At 38.0% G+C, this 19,090-nt stretch overlaps 1 protein-coding gene across 2 annotated transcripts in view; it reads left to right on the forward strand.

Annotated features, from left to right (window-relative positions):
• The window catches only part of LARS (leucyl-tRNA synthetase), a 64,696-nt gene extending 45,860 nt beyond the window's left edge, over positions 1 to 18,836 (forward strand). The window contains exons 25-31 of one of the 2 annotated variants that reach the window (XM_006874511.1): positions 699 to 839; positions 1,078 to 1,188; positions 4,307 to 4,417; positions 6,854 to 6,958; positions 9,393 to 9,488; positions 11,423 to 11,555; positions 18,442 to 18,836. In XM_006874511.1, the coding sequence (XP_006874573.1) occupies positions 699 to 839; positions 1,078 to 1,188; positions 4,307 to 4,417; positions 6,854 to 6,958; positions 9,393 to 9,488; positions 11,423 to 11,555; positions 18,442 to 18,647 (903 nt within the window). In that variant the 3' untranslated portion in view covers positions 18,648 to 18,836. The remainder of the gene's footprint in view (positions 1 to 698; positions 840 to 1,077; positions 1,189 to 4,306; positions 4,418 to 6,853; positions 6,959 to 9,392; positions 9,489 to 11,422; positions 11,556 to 18,441) is intronic. The other variant, XM_006874512.1, reaches the window with a different exon arrangement.
• The last annotated feature ends 254 nt before the right edge of the window (positions 18,837 to 19,090 follow it).

A 19,090-nucleotide genomic window follows, 5' to 3' on the forward strand; every position in this document is an offset into this window, starting at 1 on the left:
TACGTATATAACGAATATTTTTCCAACTGTTTGGTAAAAAGGTGAAAATATTGAGAAAAATATGAACAACTGTTATGAGCTGCTTATAAACAAAGATAGAAGTATATATTTGCATAAATATTCTTGTTTTATATAAATTCCCTAGTGTATATAGGACTGCATATTCAGAGATATTATATTAGCATTCTTAGTGTGAAGATAAATTCAGTTTTGCCTCCCAGGCTTGCAGATAGATTGACTGGTTTAATAACTCCTTTCCAATTTTATTAGCCAGGTTTTTTGTATTTTTCAGTGCATGCACAATGTAAAAATATGTACATGATGTATACACCGAATGGCCATACTTTCAATGCTGGGTGTATTAATAGGATGAGAACTGAGAGTGTGCATAATTTTTATAATAATGATTAAATTTAGGCAAATTAGCATTACATAATTTTCTTTGAAAGTGAGCATATGTGTGTGGGTATTAATATGTTTGTACAAATGGATGCTAATTAAGAACGTGGAGTCAGACTTCACAGCATGAATTCTAGGGAACATTATATCAGGGATGGTAGCAGTGTGTTGATGTATAGTCAGGTTTGAACTTTGGGCACACAATTACAGATGGTAGCCTTGGTATGCAACTACAATCAGGAATCATAAAATCATTGTGTTGTCTGATTGTCCTAAACCTTTTTTGTTGTTTTTTAAAGGCTGGCTCAATTATGAATGCATCCTGGCCTGTGGCGGGCCCTGTGGATGAAGCCTTGATACGGTCCTCCCAGTATCTCATGGAAGTAGCACATGACCTCAGATTGCGACTCAAAAACTATATGATGCCAGCTAAAGGAAAGGTAAAGGCCTTTTACCAAAAAGGTCATTTCTTGAGAATTATTGGTCAAGTAACATTTTAACAGCAATGAAAATTAAGAAAGCTTTATTTAAAAGTGTAGTGTTATCTTCACACTAGAGTTCTATAGGATGTACATGCTTTAATGCTAAAGGCAGTCGGAGTGTTATATATAAGGGAAGGTCTGTCTTTTCATTTTGGGTTTACATAAAAGTGATACGGTGTTTTGTTTTACCTTGTAGAAGACTGACAAGCAGCCGCCACAGAAGCCTTCACATTGTACCATTTATGTGGCTAAGAACTACCCATCTTGGCAACATACAACTCTGTCAGCTCTACGTAAGCACTTTGAGGTGATGCTTTAATTATTTCTTTTGCCTCACAATATTGTTGTCTGTTGCCTATTTTGCCTTTGTTATCCTTGTTGTTAAGTGCTGTTGAGTTGGTTTCGACTCACAGCGACCCCGTATAGGGTTTCCAAGGAGCGGCTAGTGTGTTTGAACTGCTGATGTTGTGGTTCAAACCGACCTTAAAGCACCACAACAGGAGTCCTTGCTATCTTTCATCGATCTTAAATGGATGCCAACTGAAAAAAGTTTTGGCTTTTTCAAGATTTCTGAAACTTACAAAAATATGATAGATATAGTTGTATGTAACTAAAAGATGTGGTGCTTCTTATGTGTGGTTAAAATTATATACAAGGATTGATTTTGCCTTTTGTATTAGTTGTGAGTTGAACACTGGGATTCATGAAGCCTAAACTTTAATATGATTTGAAAAAAATGGAAGGTTGGCTATTGAGTATATTAAAAGAAATGTTCAATTTGGTAATTATCTGTAGAAATGAAGAAATCAAAGATGTTTATGGTTCTGTTAGGCAAATAGCTATTTTAAATAAAGTAAATCTGTTTGAAAGAAACTCAGTAGTTATAATTTTAGGTTTTCCTGAACGGAAAAATTCACCTGCCTTTTTTTCTTTGACATTCAAAATTGTGGAAACAAGGTGTATTAGGGAGTTTTGTCTTTTTTGCTCAGGTTGTTATTGGTGGACACAAATCATTAAGGTGTACTTCAAAAAGAGAGAGAATGAAAATGGGGGTGGTGGCCAAAGCATAAAGAGATGGCCTAGAGAAAAAAATCCTTAGCTTTGATTTTTCAGGTTTTTACTAAATTTTTGCCTCAATAGTTTTCATAGTACTCAGGACTGATTATGGAACAATTAATAAAATTTGTAAAACTTGATGGGAATAGAAGAGTGAATATTTTTGTACTATTTGTGACTGTGGAAAATGACCTCCCTCTTTGACATTATATACTAGAACTAGAAGGTAGCCATGAAAATCTGCTTACATATTTCGAATTACAGTAAGTAAAAGAGTAAGAGCTACTTTGTTGAGCAGAAGAATGAAATTGTACCTGAGTGGCTTGCCTGCTCATGCTAGTGCTTTCAAGGTAGCTGGTGAAGAACCAAATGTGGTATGTAATGTCCCAGGTGTTAAAAAAATATGTATGACCTCTGTTCTTTTTAGGCTTATGTTTTTATTTAGTATTTATTGACTAGATAATGTAGTTTCAAAACAAAATTATGTTTTGGCATTGGTATTTCAAATGATTAGCTTCCTTTCAAAGTTTTGTTTGTTTTCACCCAAAAGAACTTAAAAAAAAATGTTTATAATCTAAAGTGAGTTTTTTAAACATGGCACATTTTATGCTGCTGATATAAGGAAAAGAAGTATTTTTTACCTCTTCCTTTTCTTTTATATGTATTTCAGAACAACATACTGAAAGTAATGAAATGTACTTTAGTCAAGGTTGAAAGTCAGTAGATTACTTGAAATTTTAGTATATGGATACTTTTACTATAAAGAGAAAAGAAGTCACTCCAAGCTCTGAAAATATAGGTTACTTTGTTTCTCACTCTATAGAAGGAAACAGTTGATGTATATAATAGTGAACTAAAATTCAGTCAGCACATTTAATAATATATGTATATTAGTGATATATGGTGTAGTCATTTATTTTTTTACCTGACTAATCTTTATTATCATTTTTTTGCTAGGCATTTATTTATTATTATTTTTAATATTTTCTTGTGGATTATATGATTGTTTACATGTTAACATGAGAGAACTTTAGTTTTACATTCATTCCATCGTACATCATTTCATTGCCATGGTTCCAATCCCCTTCATGCATCATCAACCGACCAAAGGGCATATCCTAGAAACCCGCCCCCTTACCCTCGCCCCTCCCCGCCAAGTCTTCGGCCCACAGGCCCTCTCCCTCTCTGGATCCAAAGTCCCCAGCCGCTTTATCACTCCACGTCATCGTCTCTGTCTCCATCTCAGGGATCTCTGGTTCTCTGGGTAGGGTACTGCTCTTAGCTCTTCTCCGTTGATGGTCCTATAAACCTCTGCTCCTAGACTGGAGAGATAATCGCTCTCTTCCTTGCTATAAAACATCCACCTTTGCACTTCCAACCCTCATAACCAGTCCTGATAACCATTATTCACTACAGTATCAGGAGTTACCCATCTGTATTTCATTTCATCAGCTCCGCCTAGACAGATTGGATAGTACTCACTGGAGATTCTGCCTTCCTCCATGCCCCCTAGCTCTAGGTTCCCTCTTGAAAGCTTGTAAGCCAGTCATTTCTTGCCTTTGTAGTCCCCCCTCCCCATTTGAGTATCCAATGTCCAAGTTGCCCATCTCTGCCCACTCTGTGTGTGGAGGGGGGTGGGAATGTTTCTTGCTGTAAGGATTTGTTCCTTCTTTTGAGTCACTGCACCCGTAGGTATAGGGCAAGTTCATCAGATTGTATCAGCTCACTCTTCCCGCCCCCCCCCCTTCTTTCTTCTCCTGGTTGAGCTCTGATCATCTAGTCATCTGGTCCAGGTCACGTGGGTACTATCTGCAAGTGTGGGTGTGTTCTTGTGCAAGGCATTTATTTTTGAGCAGTTAGAAATGTTAGTATTCACTGGTAATAACTTTGTTCTTAACAAGTGTGCTTACAATTTATAAGAAAATGAAAGTGTTCAAAAGCAGGTACTATATAAACCTTGTATGATAGCTGTGTGGTTTTTCATTTTCATGTGATTAGTGAAATACTTTAGAAGTTGGAACACAAACTACATCTTTATAAGACCATTTTAGTTTCTTATTGGGTAGGATCCAAAGTTACAGCCCTGGAGGTGCCATTATTGTAAGGAAAGACTAAATATTCAGCACAGAACACTGTTTTTCACCTTTGCACTAAAAACAGGTATAGAAGACTCCCTCGTGTGCTGTTCATTCAGCTTTCACTTCACCCAGTTGCTCGGGCTGTGCACTGTTGTACTGCTCTCTGACAATGGTTGGAGGTCGTTATTCTCTGTCTAGCAGACATATCTGCTCTCCTGTATTATCTCTAAAATACTCAGTCTCCACATTTTCTCGCTCCCTTCCCTTTCTCCACTCCCCTCCATTTTTCAGGCCAACAGTGGAAAATTGCCTGATAACAAAGTCATTGCTAGTGAACTAGGCAGTTTGCCAGAATTGAAGAAATATATGAAGAAAGTGATGCCATTTGTCGCCATGATTAAGGTAAGCTGTGGACAGTAGCATAGCTGTGATCACATCCGTAATGGTTAGGTAGGGCAGTAGAATGAAGGGGGGAAGCTTTAGACACAGTCTGCCCTCAAAAATCTGCTAAAATAGCACTGTTCAATCAGTGGTTAAGAGAAATGAGCTGTCAGCTGTTGGGTTTATCTGTGCAGTTGCTGAGTAAATGAAAATATGTATTGTGCGAGAAAAATTGGTTTAGAATTGGTGCACTAATGATTCTCTTCATGCTCTACCTTCCCTCCTTCTCAGTTTGATAAGGAGGCATGCACTTTTGGCTTAGAGTGTTTTTTCGGAAACAAGATTCGACATTTGTATAGGTTTAGCTTAACAGGTTAAGTTGCTGATTATAATGGTTAGACCAGGTTTTCTGAATTGTGCGTCTTTCGGTATATTGAACCAGGTAGTTCTTTGTTGTAAGGGGTTGTCCTGAGTGTACCTGCTCTTCACTTATCAACTGGCTAGTTTTCTGACATTTCACATTTACAGCAATAGTAAAAAAGGAAAAAAAATGTATCCAATCAATTTGCACATTAGAGGTGTACATCTGACAATAAGGAATGGCACAGTGTGAGTTGTGATGGGTAAGATTATGTGTCAGCTTGGCTTGGCTATGATTCTCAATGGCTTGGCAATTATTTAATGATGCAACCTGACTATTATATAATGATATAGTTATCCTCCATTTTGTGTTCAGATGTGGTCATTCTCCATGTTCTCCTCATGCCAGATTTTACATGATGGCCTGGTCTTTGGAACCTAACCATGTCAATAAAATGAGAACTGGGTGTAGTATAGAATGTTCGTCAGTATCCCTGGTTTCTACCCTTAGATATCAGTAGAAAACTGCCTCATTCCTGTTATGACAACTAAAATATGTCTCTAGGCATTTCCAGGTGTCTTCGGGGGCCGTGCAGGAGATTCACCCCCCAATTGAGAACCACTGGGTTAGACTTTTTAGTTTCTTCATATACTTACTTAGCCTGTTTTTTGATGGATAGAAACTGAAAGAAGAAGGCTGTGTAGATCATTGCTGAATGTCTCAGTCTCTGGTGCCAGACAAATTTGTATTCATAGCCTGAAAACTCAGCTACTTTTGAGATCTTAGACAAATTGCTTAGATTCTCTGGGCCTTAGAAGTTTTTTTGTCTATAAAATGAGGATGTTAATAGAGCCTACTTTTCAGGAGTGCTGTGAGGAGTGAATTAAGTCATGCACTTAAATACTGACTGTCAAGAAGTAGGCTTAGTAAAAATTTTTAATAATGTAAATTAGTGTCTTTAAGCCTCCTAAGAGCACAGTGGTTATTGTGTTTTAGATCATTTTAGAAGTCATCTTGCCTGCTGCTATGTGATGGAAACCAGAACTTTTAGCTTGATCAATGTTGAAGTCGATTGATACTCTCAGGAAAGTCTTTAATTCATTTTGACCTAAGTCAGTTATCATGAGACACAAGGCATAAATAGAATCCTGGGTTCACCTTTACCAGTCAAGTTATAATACGTTTGTTGGGGTGCTCAGAGTGCATTCGTTCCCCACTCAGATGTTGCCATTAGTCAGAATGCCTGACTATGTCAATATGTGGATTCAACAAAAATATACCATTGGGGGTTACAGAAGCAATTAATTTTGTTAGAATGGCAGTTTTAAAAAAGTAATGTTGGTGATTTGCATGCATACAAGTACATTTCCAAATTTTGAAAGTGATTAATAAACATGGGGAGAAGAAGTGGCTTTTCTAGCACTTTTCCATGACTTGGATGATAAAGTCAAACAATGACTACCAGGATTCATGTGAGGTCACTTTGCATATTTGTGCAGCATGCCCCAGGCCATTAGCTATATCTTGGATCTGTAAGGTTATATTTTGAGCTACAAATATTAGATAGTCAGAAAATTTAAGAGTAAAACATTATTTTTTGTATGTCGTCAAATTACCTGACTTTATCTTTTTTTTTAAACTTCAATGAAACATTTTCTGTAGGTTTTTGTTATTGTTATTAGTTCAGTATTTTCTGAGATAGTTTTAAAAAGGGTAGTATCTCAAAAATGTAATTTAAAAAAATTTACCTGAAGGGATATTGTCACACATTTGTTTGATTCCTTATCAAAGCTAATATTAACAATTTAAATCAGTAATGATAAAACCATATGTATTCTATAAATCTGAAAACCTGTGCCTTCCAGTTTTTTCATTGCTGCTTTATTATTACCATTCTTTAAGTGACAATTACCTGGGCTAGCAATTTAATTAACAAGCCGCCATAAGGGAAAGCATGAATCTGGGCCTTTCCTTTCACTGTTCAACTTTGTTGATTTTATCAACTGAATAAACAAACAATGATTGCATTGGAGAAATAGGTTCTTTTCAACATCTACTTAATGTGATTTTGTTTTCAAAACCATTTTGGCTGTTAGGAAAATCTGGAGAAGATGGGACCACGGGTTCTGGATTTGCAATTGGAATTTGATGAACAGGCAGTGCTCTTGGAGAATATAGTCTACCTGACAAATTCTCTTGAGGTAAGGGGGCTAAGGGTTGTAATAATTAGTGAACAGTTTATTACAGTTATGCAATTCTTTTGTTTTATAATAAACTTCTTATAAATTTTGATCTGTAGCACTGTTGTCAAATATATTAGTCAAGTATATTTTTGGAGGGAAATGGAAACCATGTAGGTATAGAAGTTGCAGGAACAAGGTTTGTCATCTTAGGTGATTTAACAACTGTCCTCACATAAAAGACTAACTGTATGTAATTGGGTTTCCCTCCAAATATTATTGTTAGAAAATGAGGAGATTTCAACCAGGGACACAGTAAATGCTCCTGGTTAAAATGGGAGAAAAATGTGTATGAAAACTCAAATCCTTTAAAAGATCAGACTGAATGGTCCAGTAGACACTGGAGGAACCCCTGAGACTATTGCCTTGGGGATACCCTTTGAACTTTGAACTCAGACCATTCCCAAGGGTCACCTATCAGGCAAAAGTAACTCATACAGTAGATAATATCTCATATGAATATTCTGCTCATCTAAATGAGACTTAACAATCAACATTTATTGTGGCCCAAAGATGAGAAGGTAAAGGAGGGCAAGGAAGCTAGATAAATAGAAACAGAACAACCAGAGTGGAAATAATGAGAATGATGGTAGATTGTAAAACATCTGACAACCCATGTCACTGCATAATATGGTTGGTGCTGTTGTTCACTGCTGTCGAGTTGGATCCGACTCATAACGATCCTAAGGTTTCCAAGAAGTGGTTGTTAAGCTCGAACCGCCAACCTGTGGTTCAAACTGACTTTGCAGTCCAGTGCATTAGCCCACGGCGCCACACCAGGACTCCAATCTGGTTAGTAGTCCATATTAACAAGTGCTTATCCTTCAGAGTCACCATGCTCTGAATAATATGCATAGAAATTATTAAATGAGTACCTAATTTGCTATGTGGCTCTTTAGGATGAGCACGGGACTGCAAACCACAAGGTTGGTAGTTCAAGCCCACCAGCTACTCTGCGGGACAAAAATGAGACTTTCTGTTCCAGCAAAAGATTTAAAGGCTTAGAAACATTCGATACAGGGTTGCTATGAGTCAGAACCAACTCAATAGTACTTAACAACAACAACAATTTGTTATGTAAATTCTCCAAAATTGCAAGAAAATATTTTTAAAAAGAAGAGTAAATAGAGAAATTCCAGCTCCTTAAATACAGCTGTATTATAAATGAAAAAATTAAAGTTAGGAAATGGGTTTTTAAAAAACAGAAAATGAGAAACTACTTTAAAATACTTTCTAAGTCTGAAATTTTCCCTTTTAGAGCTTCAGCGTCACAAAAATTGGATTAATTGGTTTGCTATCCTGTCAGTGGTTCATGCTTGTCCCTTCTAATGTTAATTAGCAATATAGTAGACATCCCTGAATTCACTACTCAGCTCAAAAAACTAGAACATTGCTAGAAACCTGTGAGGTTTTCTCTATCCCTTCCTCCTGTATTAGTCACAGCTTCATATGTGGATTCTAAAATTGCTGGCTTTCAGGCAATTTAGGCAAAAGAAAAGTTAAATAATGCTAGAAAACTGTTAGAGGACTTAAAAAGCGGCTATAGTGACAATGAAGACACTAATGTTAAAAAAAAAAAATGCAGGTTTAGAGTTTGAATTAAATTGTTTCATGAAATATGGGATGGAAGAAAGTTATTTCTAAATTAACATTTCAGAAAATGTAACTTTAAATGAGTTGGTGAAATTAACAGGTTAAAGATTATTAGGCTATGCTCTATAAATATATCTATATGTTCATATATATTCATATAGGTCAAAAATTATTCTGGAAAAATGGGAACACAACTTTATATTTAGGGTCATTTGATATTCAGGCATATGCAATAATGCTGACTTTGTACAAGCTGAGTTAGTGACCAGTTCATTCCCAAATGCTAATTTTCCGAGCTTCCATTTGTTTAAGTGGAAGTCCATTTTTTATTTTTTCTTATACAGCAGATAAATGCCAGCTCTAATTATAGGCAATGATAAATGCTGCTGTATAACGCAGTTGTTGTTGTTGTTAAGTGCCGTTGAGTCGATTCTGACCCATAGCGACCCTGTACAGAGTTTCCAAGGCTGGAAATCTTGACGGGAGTAGAAAGCCTCATCTTTCTCCCGCGAAGCGGCTGGTAGTTTCGAACTGCTGACCTTAAGGTTCACAGCCCTATTCGTAACCACTACACTACCAGAGTTTCTAACGCAGTATAAGTAGTAATAATACTGTGACATAGATGAATGTTAAGAAATAATTGATTACATATTTCATTTAATGTTTACATGGAAAATAAAATTGCACAGACCATTACATATTAAATGGAAAATCTAGCTTTCTTTTTGGTGAAATGAGGTGATGATTAATTTCAGTTTTAATAAGTGATATTAATGACTTCTGTTTCTTCTTCTGTACATAGCTAGAGCACATCGAAGTCAAGTTTGCCTCAGAAGCAGAAGATAAAATCAGGGAAGACTGCTGTCCAGGGAAACCACTTAATGTGTTTAGAACAGAAGTAAGTTGAAAGAATCTCCCTGAATCATTGCATTATTAGATATAGAAGAGACCTTGGAGATCATTACATCCAAACGCATCATTTAAAGATGGAAAGCAGTGAAGTCAAGAGAAGTTAAGTGATTGGAATGTCTCAGGCCATGTAGTTTGTTAGAAATAGCACTGAACTTGAGGCCTCTTTTTCCCTGGTGGGGGCAGCCCTCACTTTCTTTTCCTTTGACATCAGGTACTTTTTGGGTGTTTTAAAATTAAGAATGATTATTTAAACCTCATTTTTATCAAAATACAGTGGAAATTGAAGTGTAAAACCTTTTAAACAATGAAAAGAAACTTTCAAACTTTAGATGAGTATTAGTTTGATTTGTTATTCAGTTCTGTTTGATTTTTGGTATAAATCAGAGTCATGCATCTTTTTAAGTTACCTTGCAATTCCTCTTTTTCTTTTCATTACTGATGAAAAGAAATAGGTTTGGGAGTTAGAAATTCTATTTATTTACTCTCTAAGAACTCATTTTTTGTTGTTGTTTAGTGTCATCAAGTCAGTTCTGACTCATAGTGACCCTGTTGTACAGGGTTTCTGAGGAGCGGCTGATAGGCTTGAACTGCTTACCCTGTGGTTAGTAGTCTAGTGTTTATCTTACAGAGCTACACCAGGACTACAAAAACTCATTTAGAATGGCAATATTTGGCAAAGTCTGCGATTGTGAGGGTTCATAAAATGTCTTACTTGATAAGCAGAGGATTTGAATTTGTTCTGTTCCTTTTGACACATTTAAGTAGCAACTCAACTAACAGAAAAAAGTCTATTTTGAATGAAATAATCATGGAGACTTCCTGCATTTATCAGTTTGTAGTGAATACTCATTCCCTAATCATATATTTGGAATCCTGGTGTGGTGCTGTAGGATAAGCACTGGACCACTTCTCGGAAACCCTATAGAGGGTTGATATGAGATGGAACCAACTTGACATCACTTGACAACAACAATCAAATATGTACGAAGATGTGGTAGTTTTTTAAAGTGCAGTTATTTGGGCCATGGAGATAGGTATACAATATAGTGTTCTCTATAACAATATGTCTATTTCAAGTCACTCACAAATATTCTATTAGGCTGCTATGTATTAAAATCTACAGAGTCAGGTGACTTAAACCTGGATTAAATCCTGGCCCTGACACTTAACTGTGTGGCATTGGATTAGTTTCTTAATCTATTTTGTTCTCAGGTTTTCATCTGTGGAAAGGGACCCCAAAAAACTACCTATCAGGAGTAGAAAGAATGTCTGTAAAGTACTTTGTGTAATGCCTGGTACACTAGTTGTTGTTGTTAAGTGCCATCGAGTCGGTTCCGACCCATAGCGACCCTGTACAGGGTTTCCGGGAGTAGAAAGCCTCATCTTTCTCCCGTGGTAGGAATTCAATAAATGATGGTGGTTGTGGATGAGAAAAATGTAATTATTGAGGCCTGGTGTGGTGCTGTAGGATAAGCACTGAACTGCTAATCACAGGTCGGTGGTTTAAACCTACCAGCTGCTCCTCGGAAACCCTATACAGTGTTGCTATGACTCAATGGCACTTAACAACAACTATCCTTATGAGCGCTGGTGTAGCGCTGTAGGCTAAGCTTTGGTTGGCAGTTCAAATCCACACAGGGCCGCTGTGAGTGGGAACCAACCCAACAGCACACACAACAACAGCAACCATCATTACTGAGGTAGACCTCATCATTTAAAAAATGAGTTTTAACTGAGCATTTGGTTGTCAGCATGTGCTTATAAGTCTTCTCTTTTCATGTTTAAGTATCCCTTGGTCATGATTTTAGAATACCAGAAGTAGAATTGTCTTCACTGAGCATTAAAAATGCGACAGAGACTGAATCGTCCCTCAGCAGTGTTCTAGTATGAGTTCTTTTAACATTCATTTTATTTCCCTAGCCTGGTGTGTTAGTTTCCATATTGAATCCTCAGCCATCTAATGGTCATTTCTCAACCAAAATTGACATCAGGCAAGGCGATAATCGCGATTCCATAATCAGGCGTTTAATGAAAATGGATCGAGGAATCAAAGGTAAAAATAAATGGTTTCCCTGAAACCCACATTTGGCAATACTTTGTGGAATGGGCAGAGGGGTGAAAGAAAAGTAGCCAGCTTGCTTAGGGGCAGCTGGGGTAATATAGAAAATATATTAGATCCTGAATAAGGGAACCTGTATCCCTTTGGCAGGGGCTTACTTGTACTTACTTACTAACTTATAGAGAATAATTCACATTTTTTCACCATATCAAAGATTCTGCTGCTAGGTCTGGCTGACATCTGTTTCTTTCCCAACTCCACAGCACCTTCCTATAGAACCAAAGCCTCTTTGCAAATTTATAATCCCTGACAGGGACAAAGTACCCAGTAAGCAAGGTAAACATGGACATAATTGTGTTTACTTAGTAATCTATAATGAACCGTTTCACAAGGTGTTCACATGGTGTGAAGTTATTCACTGCGTTTTAGTAAGTAAGTACATGTAAGACTGGGCTTACCATGCATGTTGGGTTATGGGGGCCGCCCCTGCTGTTAGGGATACTTTGACTAGGTAGATTAGTGATGTTTCCATGGCCTTAAGCTTGAAACTGATTTTTCTTTTAGAAAAACTGATGACATTGGAATAGACTTTTTTTAAATTTTATTTTAAGGTTTTTATTGTGGATTGAGTGAAAGTTTACAGGGCACATCATCAGTTTCACATTTAACCATTCATATGACTTGTTTCATTACATTGATTATAATCCCCTCTATACATCATCAGTCAACAGTATTTCTTTTTTTTTTTTTTTTGCGGGGGCGGGGGGGAAACTTTGCCTTTTTGGAATTTACAGTCTCAGCTTTTAGGGAAGGTTTTTACATTTATCTGTGGATATCCAGGGCTCATGTATGCGATTACTAACAAGCATAACTGAATAATCAAATGAGGGACAATTTGCTATGTCTGCTAGGTGGCTAAAGTCTGATCCTCAGAGCCTATGGTTTGGACGGTCAACAACGCTTGGGCCCACAGGGCCTTGAACTCCTGGCCGGGTCTGCACGTTCTACATCCGTTTCCCCCTTATTTATTATTTGTTTAGGGGACGCTGCCTGTCTTAGGCAGTCAGTGAGAATTCCTCCGTCTTACCTGTCATCAAAACTCATTGCAGCATGGCAATGGCTCTGTCTTAGGTTGCAGAGGTTTGAAATAAACTTTTTAATTTTTTTTTTTAAGGCTCCATCTAGCTCTAAAATGGCCACAGGCGATTTCTCTTTATTTGCTGGTGCTCAGGATACCCGTAGTATTTCAGACTAACCTACCCAGTCGGGTTTGTTTTAGAGGATGGAAGAGACACAGAGTAGAACCTTCTGTCTGCCTTGTATTAGCTATTTCCTCCTTTTACAAGGCTATATAAAAAGATGATATTATCCTTTTTTGATATAAATGATGAAATGGAGATTCAGAAAGGAAACTAATTTCAAAGTTACTCTTTTGTTGTTGGCAATCAAGAGTTAATAGGACTACATTCCATCAGTCCAAGACCAAACCCCCCCAACAAATCCCAGTTCACTACTGTTGAGTCAATTCCACTCATAGTGACCCTCCAGGACAGAGAACTGCCCCAAAGCTGTCACTCTTGTGGGAGCAGACAGCCGCAGCTTTTTCCCATGGAGTGGATGATGGGTTCCAATAGTGACCTTTCCGTTGGCAGCCGAGCACTTTAACCATTGCACCACCAGGACTCCCTCTGAGTACAGTGTTGCTGTTTAAGTCCAGTAGTAGTTTCCTACAAAGATTTACAAACCCCAGACAGTGACTTAATTTTTGCAACTATATTCATTATGACCATATATGATTTTATGACATTGATTTTCCATAAAAATTTAATACAAGAATTGAAACAGCACATTGCAGTTTGTTATACCATATATTTTTCTGGTCTCATGAAGCCATTCACCTAGTCATTTGTTCTACTGTGGGCACTTAACTGTTTAAGTGTATGTAAAGCTGCTGTATATTTAGAAACTCCTGATGTAGTCCTCCTGTAGGATAAGCACTGAGCTGGTAACAGTAAGGTCATCAGTTCAAACCCACCAGCTGCTCTCAGAAACCCTATGCTAAGTTACTATGAGTTGGAACTGACTTAATGGCAAATAACAACATAGACAAGAGTCTGTGGGGAGTCTACAAAATACTGCTCATGAGGAGGCTGCAAAGGAGCCGTGATTAAGAATTCACTTGCTAACCAAGAGGTTGGTGGTTGGAACCCACCAGTGCCTGCCTCCACAGGAGAAAAGACCTGGCCATCTGCTCCTGTAAGGATTCAAAATACCTCGGAACTCATTGCTGTTGAGTTAATTCTAACTCACGAACCCCAGTAATAGGACAGCGTAGAATGGCCCTATAGGATTTCGGAGAGTATAAATCTTAACAGAAGCAGATTGCCACATCTTTCTCCCATGGAGCATCAGGTGATTGGAACCAGCTACCTTTCAGTTACCAGCTGAGCACTAAGGTTGTAGCACTGGAACTCCCATCGTAAAGAGGATCGCCTGCTCTGGGCAGTTCTCCTCTGTCCTGTATAGTTACTGTGAGTCAGAATCCACTCACAACCATAAAGCTGCAGCTAGCGAATGGTGGGAGAATAAGCTATTGAAGTGCAGAATCATAATAAAACAAGAAACTACTGAGAGTATTAAGAAAGGTTTAGATAAAATGTACAGCCCAGAGGAAGGTGAGATTATTTCCTGCTGTGATCAGGGATCAATGTATGGGGAACTGATTGGATGGTACCTTGAAAGTTTTACTCATGATGGTGAGGGGAAAGAACAAACTAAGAGGAAGAAAACACTGATTGCTGGTTTCACTGTGTACAGAGTACCATTATCAGTGATACTCTGTTAGAGATTTTATAGTTTATAGATGTTTATCATGTTTCCCCCAATAAACCAGGTACTACCCTTAGAACTTACAGGTCAGAACTTGCAAATATGAACATATAAACCTGCTGCCGCTGAACTGATTCCAGCTCAGAGCGACCTTTCAGGGAAGAATCAAATTGCTCCATAGGGTTTCTGAGGCTGTAATCTTCAAACAAAAGCAGACTGCCTCATCTTCTGTGGAGCAGCTGGTGGGTTCACAGTGCTAACCTTTTGGATAGCAGCCCAACATTTAGCTTACTATCTGCCACCAGGGCTCCTTCATGAACATCTAGGAAGCCGTTTCTGGCCCCCATGAGAAGATTTTAAACAGCAATAACTCTTAGTCATGAAGAGCAACATGGTGACTATTAAAGAAAATAGATATTTATGTGGGCACACTGCATAGGATTATTGTGAGGTACATGAGAGGATGAATTTTTGTGTTCAAAGTTGGTATCATATAATGTTAAGTCTGCCTTCCTTTTAAATGCACTCAGATACTGCACTGATTAGGTTCTTCAGAACTGTACTGAACTCAAATATATTTTCAACATTTCTTACTGAGCCTCTGGCATAATTCTTATCTCCTTTGTCTTACTAGCTGAATAATATTATAAAGTGCTTTAAATTCGGTGTTAGTAGTTGCTGTGAATTTTAGAAAATAGACATGTTAGGGAAGAGTTTGAGATTGATATTCTCTAAGTATCTACTGAAGAGATCTAACCTTGAGACTTTTCCACAAGCCCTCAGGATGCTTTGATATCTAAGGGGGCTGAGCATATTGAGTATATGAGATGGGAAAGGAGTTATATTCAGTAATGTAGTTCTTGGTCTGTCTGCTGTAATTGCCAGCAAGTCATCCAATTAGTGCCAGTTGTATCGAGAGTGATTATGATCTAGGTTTAGGAGGAACTGGACTCAAACCATCATTTCTCTCCACAAAGGCCACTGAACAACTATTTGATAATAATGACTTTAAATCACTCTCAACCATGCCACAAATGAACTCTAATACCTTGGAGGCGAAAGGCTCCATTTTACATTATCAATCCCTGGGGACTTTCAATCACCCTCATCTTTTCTCCAAGTGCCTTGAATCTTTTGTAGTTGCAGACTTAAATTTCAGTATTTTCAATGATAACAGAGGTCTGGGATAAGAAAAGATAGTAAAATCACCAAGAAAGCCTCCAAGAATTTATTGGCAATAATGAACTACGTGGTGAGACATCAGAGCAATCGTGTTTTGTCACTTAGGAGTCTGAATACTAAGGCGTCTTTGAAATAGTTTGATTCTGAATTGCTTATAATGGTGAGGGAGGTTTGTTTCAGAGAGACAGAGAGAGAGAGACAGAAGCAGCTCTGCAGTAAAATCTGCGTGAAATCCGCTCTGGCAGGACGTCTCACTTCTTCCATAACCAAATATTTGCTGTCACTGTGTAAAAGTTGAATTGTAATAGCTGGTAAAATAAATTGTATTATTTCCCCAAAATAAGATCATGGCTGTCATGAAGCTGGTGTCTGCACCTTTCTCATTTTAATTGTCAGGGCTTGTGTGATATGGTCTCTGCAGAGACTCTCCAAACACCATCAGGCAGGATTTGCCTTAGTGGTAGTTGCTGGTAATTGCTCTATAAGCCCACAAATCCCTATTCTGAACTTGCAGCCCTTTGGTTTTTGTTTCCCAAAGAGAATGAAATGCTGGGATAATGTGTCCTTTTGGCATAGCCTCCAGCTGCATTAATGTCTCCTTTTATCTCTCATCCCTCCCATGCTAAGCTTCATACTCTCAAGGCAATGTGAGGGAGTGTAGCTCACAGACCACCCAGCAATCGGCTTTAGAAAAGGGTGGGAGTAATCCAGATCTACCATCTACTTTTGTGGATAAGGTTTGAACATAACTAGCGTGCTACACATAGAATGAGATGTAAAGCTAGACTCAGCATTTGTAGTCATTTCTAGTCTTTTCCTCTATCATATGAAATAAAGCCATTTGATGTTGGGGAGCCTCAGAATTGCTGAAATAAATAAATTTATTTTGGGCTCCGTTGTTGGCAGGATTGATGGATCATAAATTTGTTCAAGGAACAAGTGCTTTCTTTGCCAGGAGCCATCTTATCAGCTTGCACAAGAGCAGATCAGGAAAATCTCAAGCCGAATAGGATTGAAGCTCATCCAAAACTTCAGAATTCTAAAAGCTGTGCCCTTTTCCTCTGCCCTCCCTCTCCTTTCCTTCAGTCTCATCAACTTGTTAATACAAACACTTTCATCTTTTGAGCAAAACAGGAAACTGGTATGCTATTTCTTAGAGTAGTAGTTTTTTCTCCAAAAGTATCTTCCAAGGAAAGCAACAACTCTCGTAGGTTTAATCTAGGAAGCAAGACAAGAAGGAAAAATGTTTTAGACTTTTTGATAATCTGAGTTTATTAAAGTATATAAAAAGTGATTTCAGAAACCATATATTGTTGTTGTTAAGTCCCATTGAGTAGGGTCCGACCCATTGTGACCCCGTATAGGGTTTCTGAGGAGCAGCTGGTAAGCTTGAACTGCAGACCTTGCAGTTCAAATGGCTTTGCAGTCTGGCGCATTAACCCACAGCTCAACACCAGTCTCCTCAGAGATCATATGTTGTTGTTGTTAGGTGCCATCAAGTCGGCACCGACTCATAGCCACCCTGTGCACAGCAGACCGAAACACTGCCTGATCCTGGGCCAACCTCACTACTGTTGCCACGTTTTAAGTCCCTCGATGCCGCCACCTGGCCAATCCATGTTGTTGAGGGTCTTCCTCTTTCTCTGACCCTCCACCTTACCAAACATGATATCCTTCTTCAGTGACTGGTCCCTCCTAACAATAGTACGAAGTATGAGAGATGAAGTTTGGCCATCCTGGCCTCCAAGGAGCACTCTGGCTGCACTTCTTCCAGAATGAATCTATTAGTTCTTTTGGCAGCCCATGACACTTTCAGTATTCTCCTCCAACACCATAATTCAAAATCATCAATTCTACGGTCTTCCTTATTCACTGTCCAGCTTTCGCATGCATATGAGATTATTGAAAATACCATGGCTTGGGTCAGGTGCACGTTAGTCCTCAAACTGACCTCTTTGCTCTTCAACACTTTAAAAAGGTCTTGTGAAGAAGATTTGCCTAATGCCATATGTTGTCTGATTTCTTGACTGCTGCTTCCATGAGTGTTGATAGTTGATCCATCAAGAATGAAGTCCTTGACAACTTCAATCTTTTCTCTATTAATAAGAATTTTGTTTATTGGTCCAGTGGTGAGGATTTTTGTTTTCTTTACATTGAGATGTAATCCATACCGAAGGCTGTGTTCTTTGATCTTCATCAGTAAATGTTTTAAGTGCTCTTCACTTTCAGCAAGCAAGGTTGTATCATCTGCATATCGCAGGTTGTTAATAAGTCTTCCTCCAATCCTGATGCCACAATTTTCTTCATATAGCCCAGCTTCTTGGATTATTTGTTCAGCATACAGGTTGAATAAGTATGGTGAAAGAATATAACCTTGTCACATATAGGATATGCTAAAAAATGTATACAACCTTTCCTCTCTCATGGTTGATAGTGAAAGTTGTGAGAGCTGGAAGTCATGGGACTGTTTGTTTTTGTGGGTCTTGCAAGAGAGGTTTTGCCTTTGACAGGATGCGTTCTTACCACTTTTGTATCACTCATCTTGGTGGAAAATATTTGAGTTTTTGTTCTGTGAGTTTTTTGCCTTAACAAGTTTCAGCTTTCACATGTTTTACTGTAATTCTGGTAGATGTCAATGTTTGTTAGAATCTCTGATAATCTTTAATCTGGTTAGGCTGAGAGGGTGTGAAGGTTTGTTAGATTTTAGCTTGGCTTTCTGTGATTGGCTCCTCTTTAGTAATCTTATGAAAATATTTTTGTGTAGCTATAGCAGCCAATATATTTAAAATGTGAATTATGAGATTCAGTTGTGGGTTTCAGTCAGTGACAAAATAAATAAGCTCATGTTGATACTCTCTTTTGCTGGCAGACCTTTCCAAAGTAAAACTGATGAGATTTGATGATCCACTGTTGGGACCTCGGCGAATTCCCATCTTGGGAAAAGAGTACTCTGAGAAGACTCCTATATCTGAGCATGCTGTTTTCCATGTGGACCTCATGAGCAAGAAAATACATCTCACTGAAAATGGGCTACAGGCTGATATTGGCGATACAATTATCTATCTGGTTAATTAAACTCCAGCAGATTGGAGATTTCCTGGTTTCTGGTAATAGTTCTACTCTGATTGTGCCTACGGTCTGGCTAAAAGAACCTTAGGTGGGACCTAAATAGATTTCCTGTCTAACCACCAAATTCTGCATATAATCATAATTATATAAAGTCATCTTTGATTCTTAAATTTAATAAAAAATATTCCCTCTTTCTTTGAGCCTGTAACAGAAGTGATTTGTTTCATAGTTTGTTTGTTTTTAAATAAATTATTGATATTTCCCAGAACCTTCCAATTTTTCAGATTAACTCAAAAGTGTCAGTGTGTTTATTAGGGGCTATAAGTTGGAATTGACTCGATGACAATGGGCTACTTTTTACCTCTTATAAGTGAATTAATTACCCTGTATAACTTAAGGGAGCATCGTGGCTCTGTATGATAAGCACTGGACTGCAAACCACAAGGTCA

Source organism: Chrysochloris asiatica, unplaced genomic scaffold (assembly GCF_000296735.1).
Source record: "Chrysochloris asiatica unplaced genomic scaffold, ChrAsi1.0 scaffold00280, whole genome shotgun sequence".
Classification (NCBI taxonomy): domain Eukaryota; kingdom Metazoa; phylum Chordata; class Mammalia; order Afrosoricida; family Chrysochloridae; genus Chrysochloris; species Chrysochloris asiatica.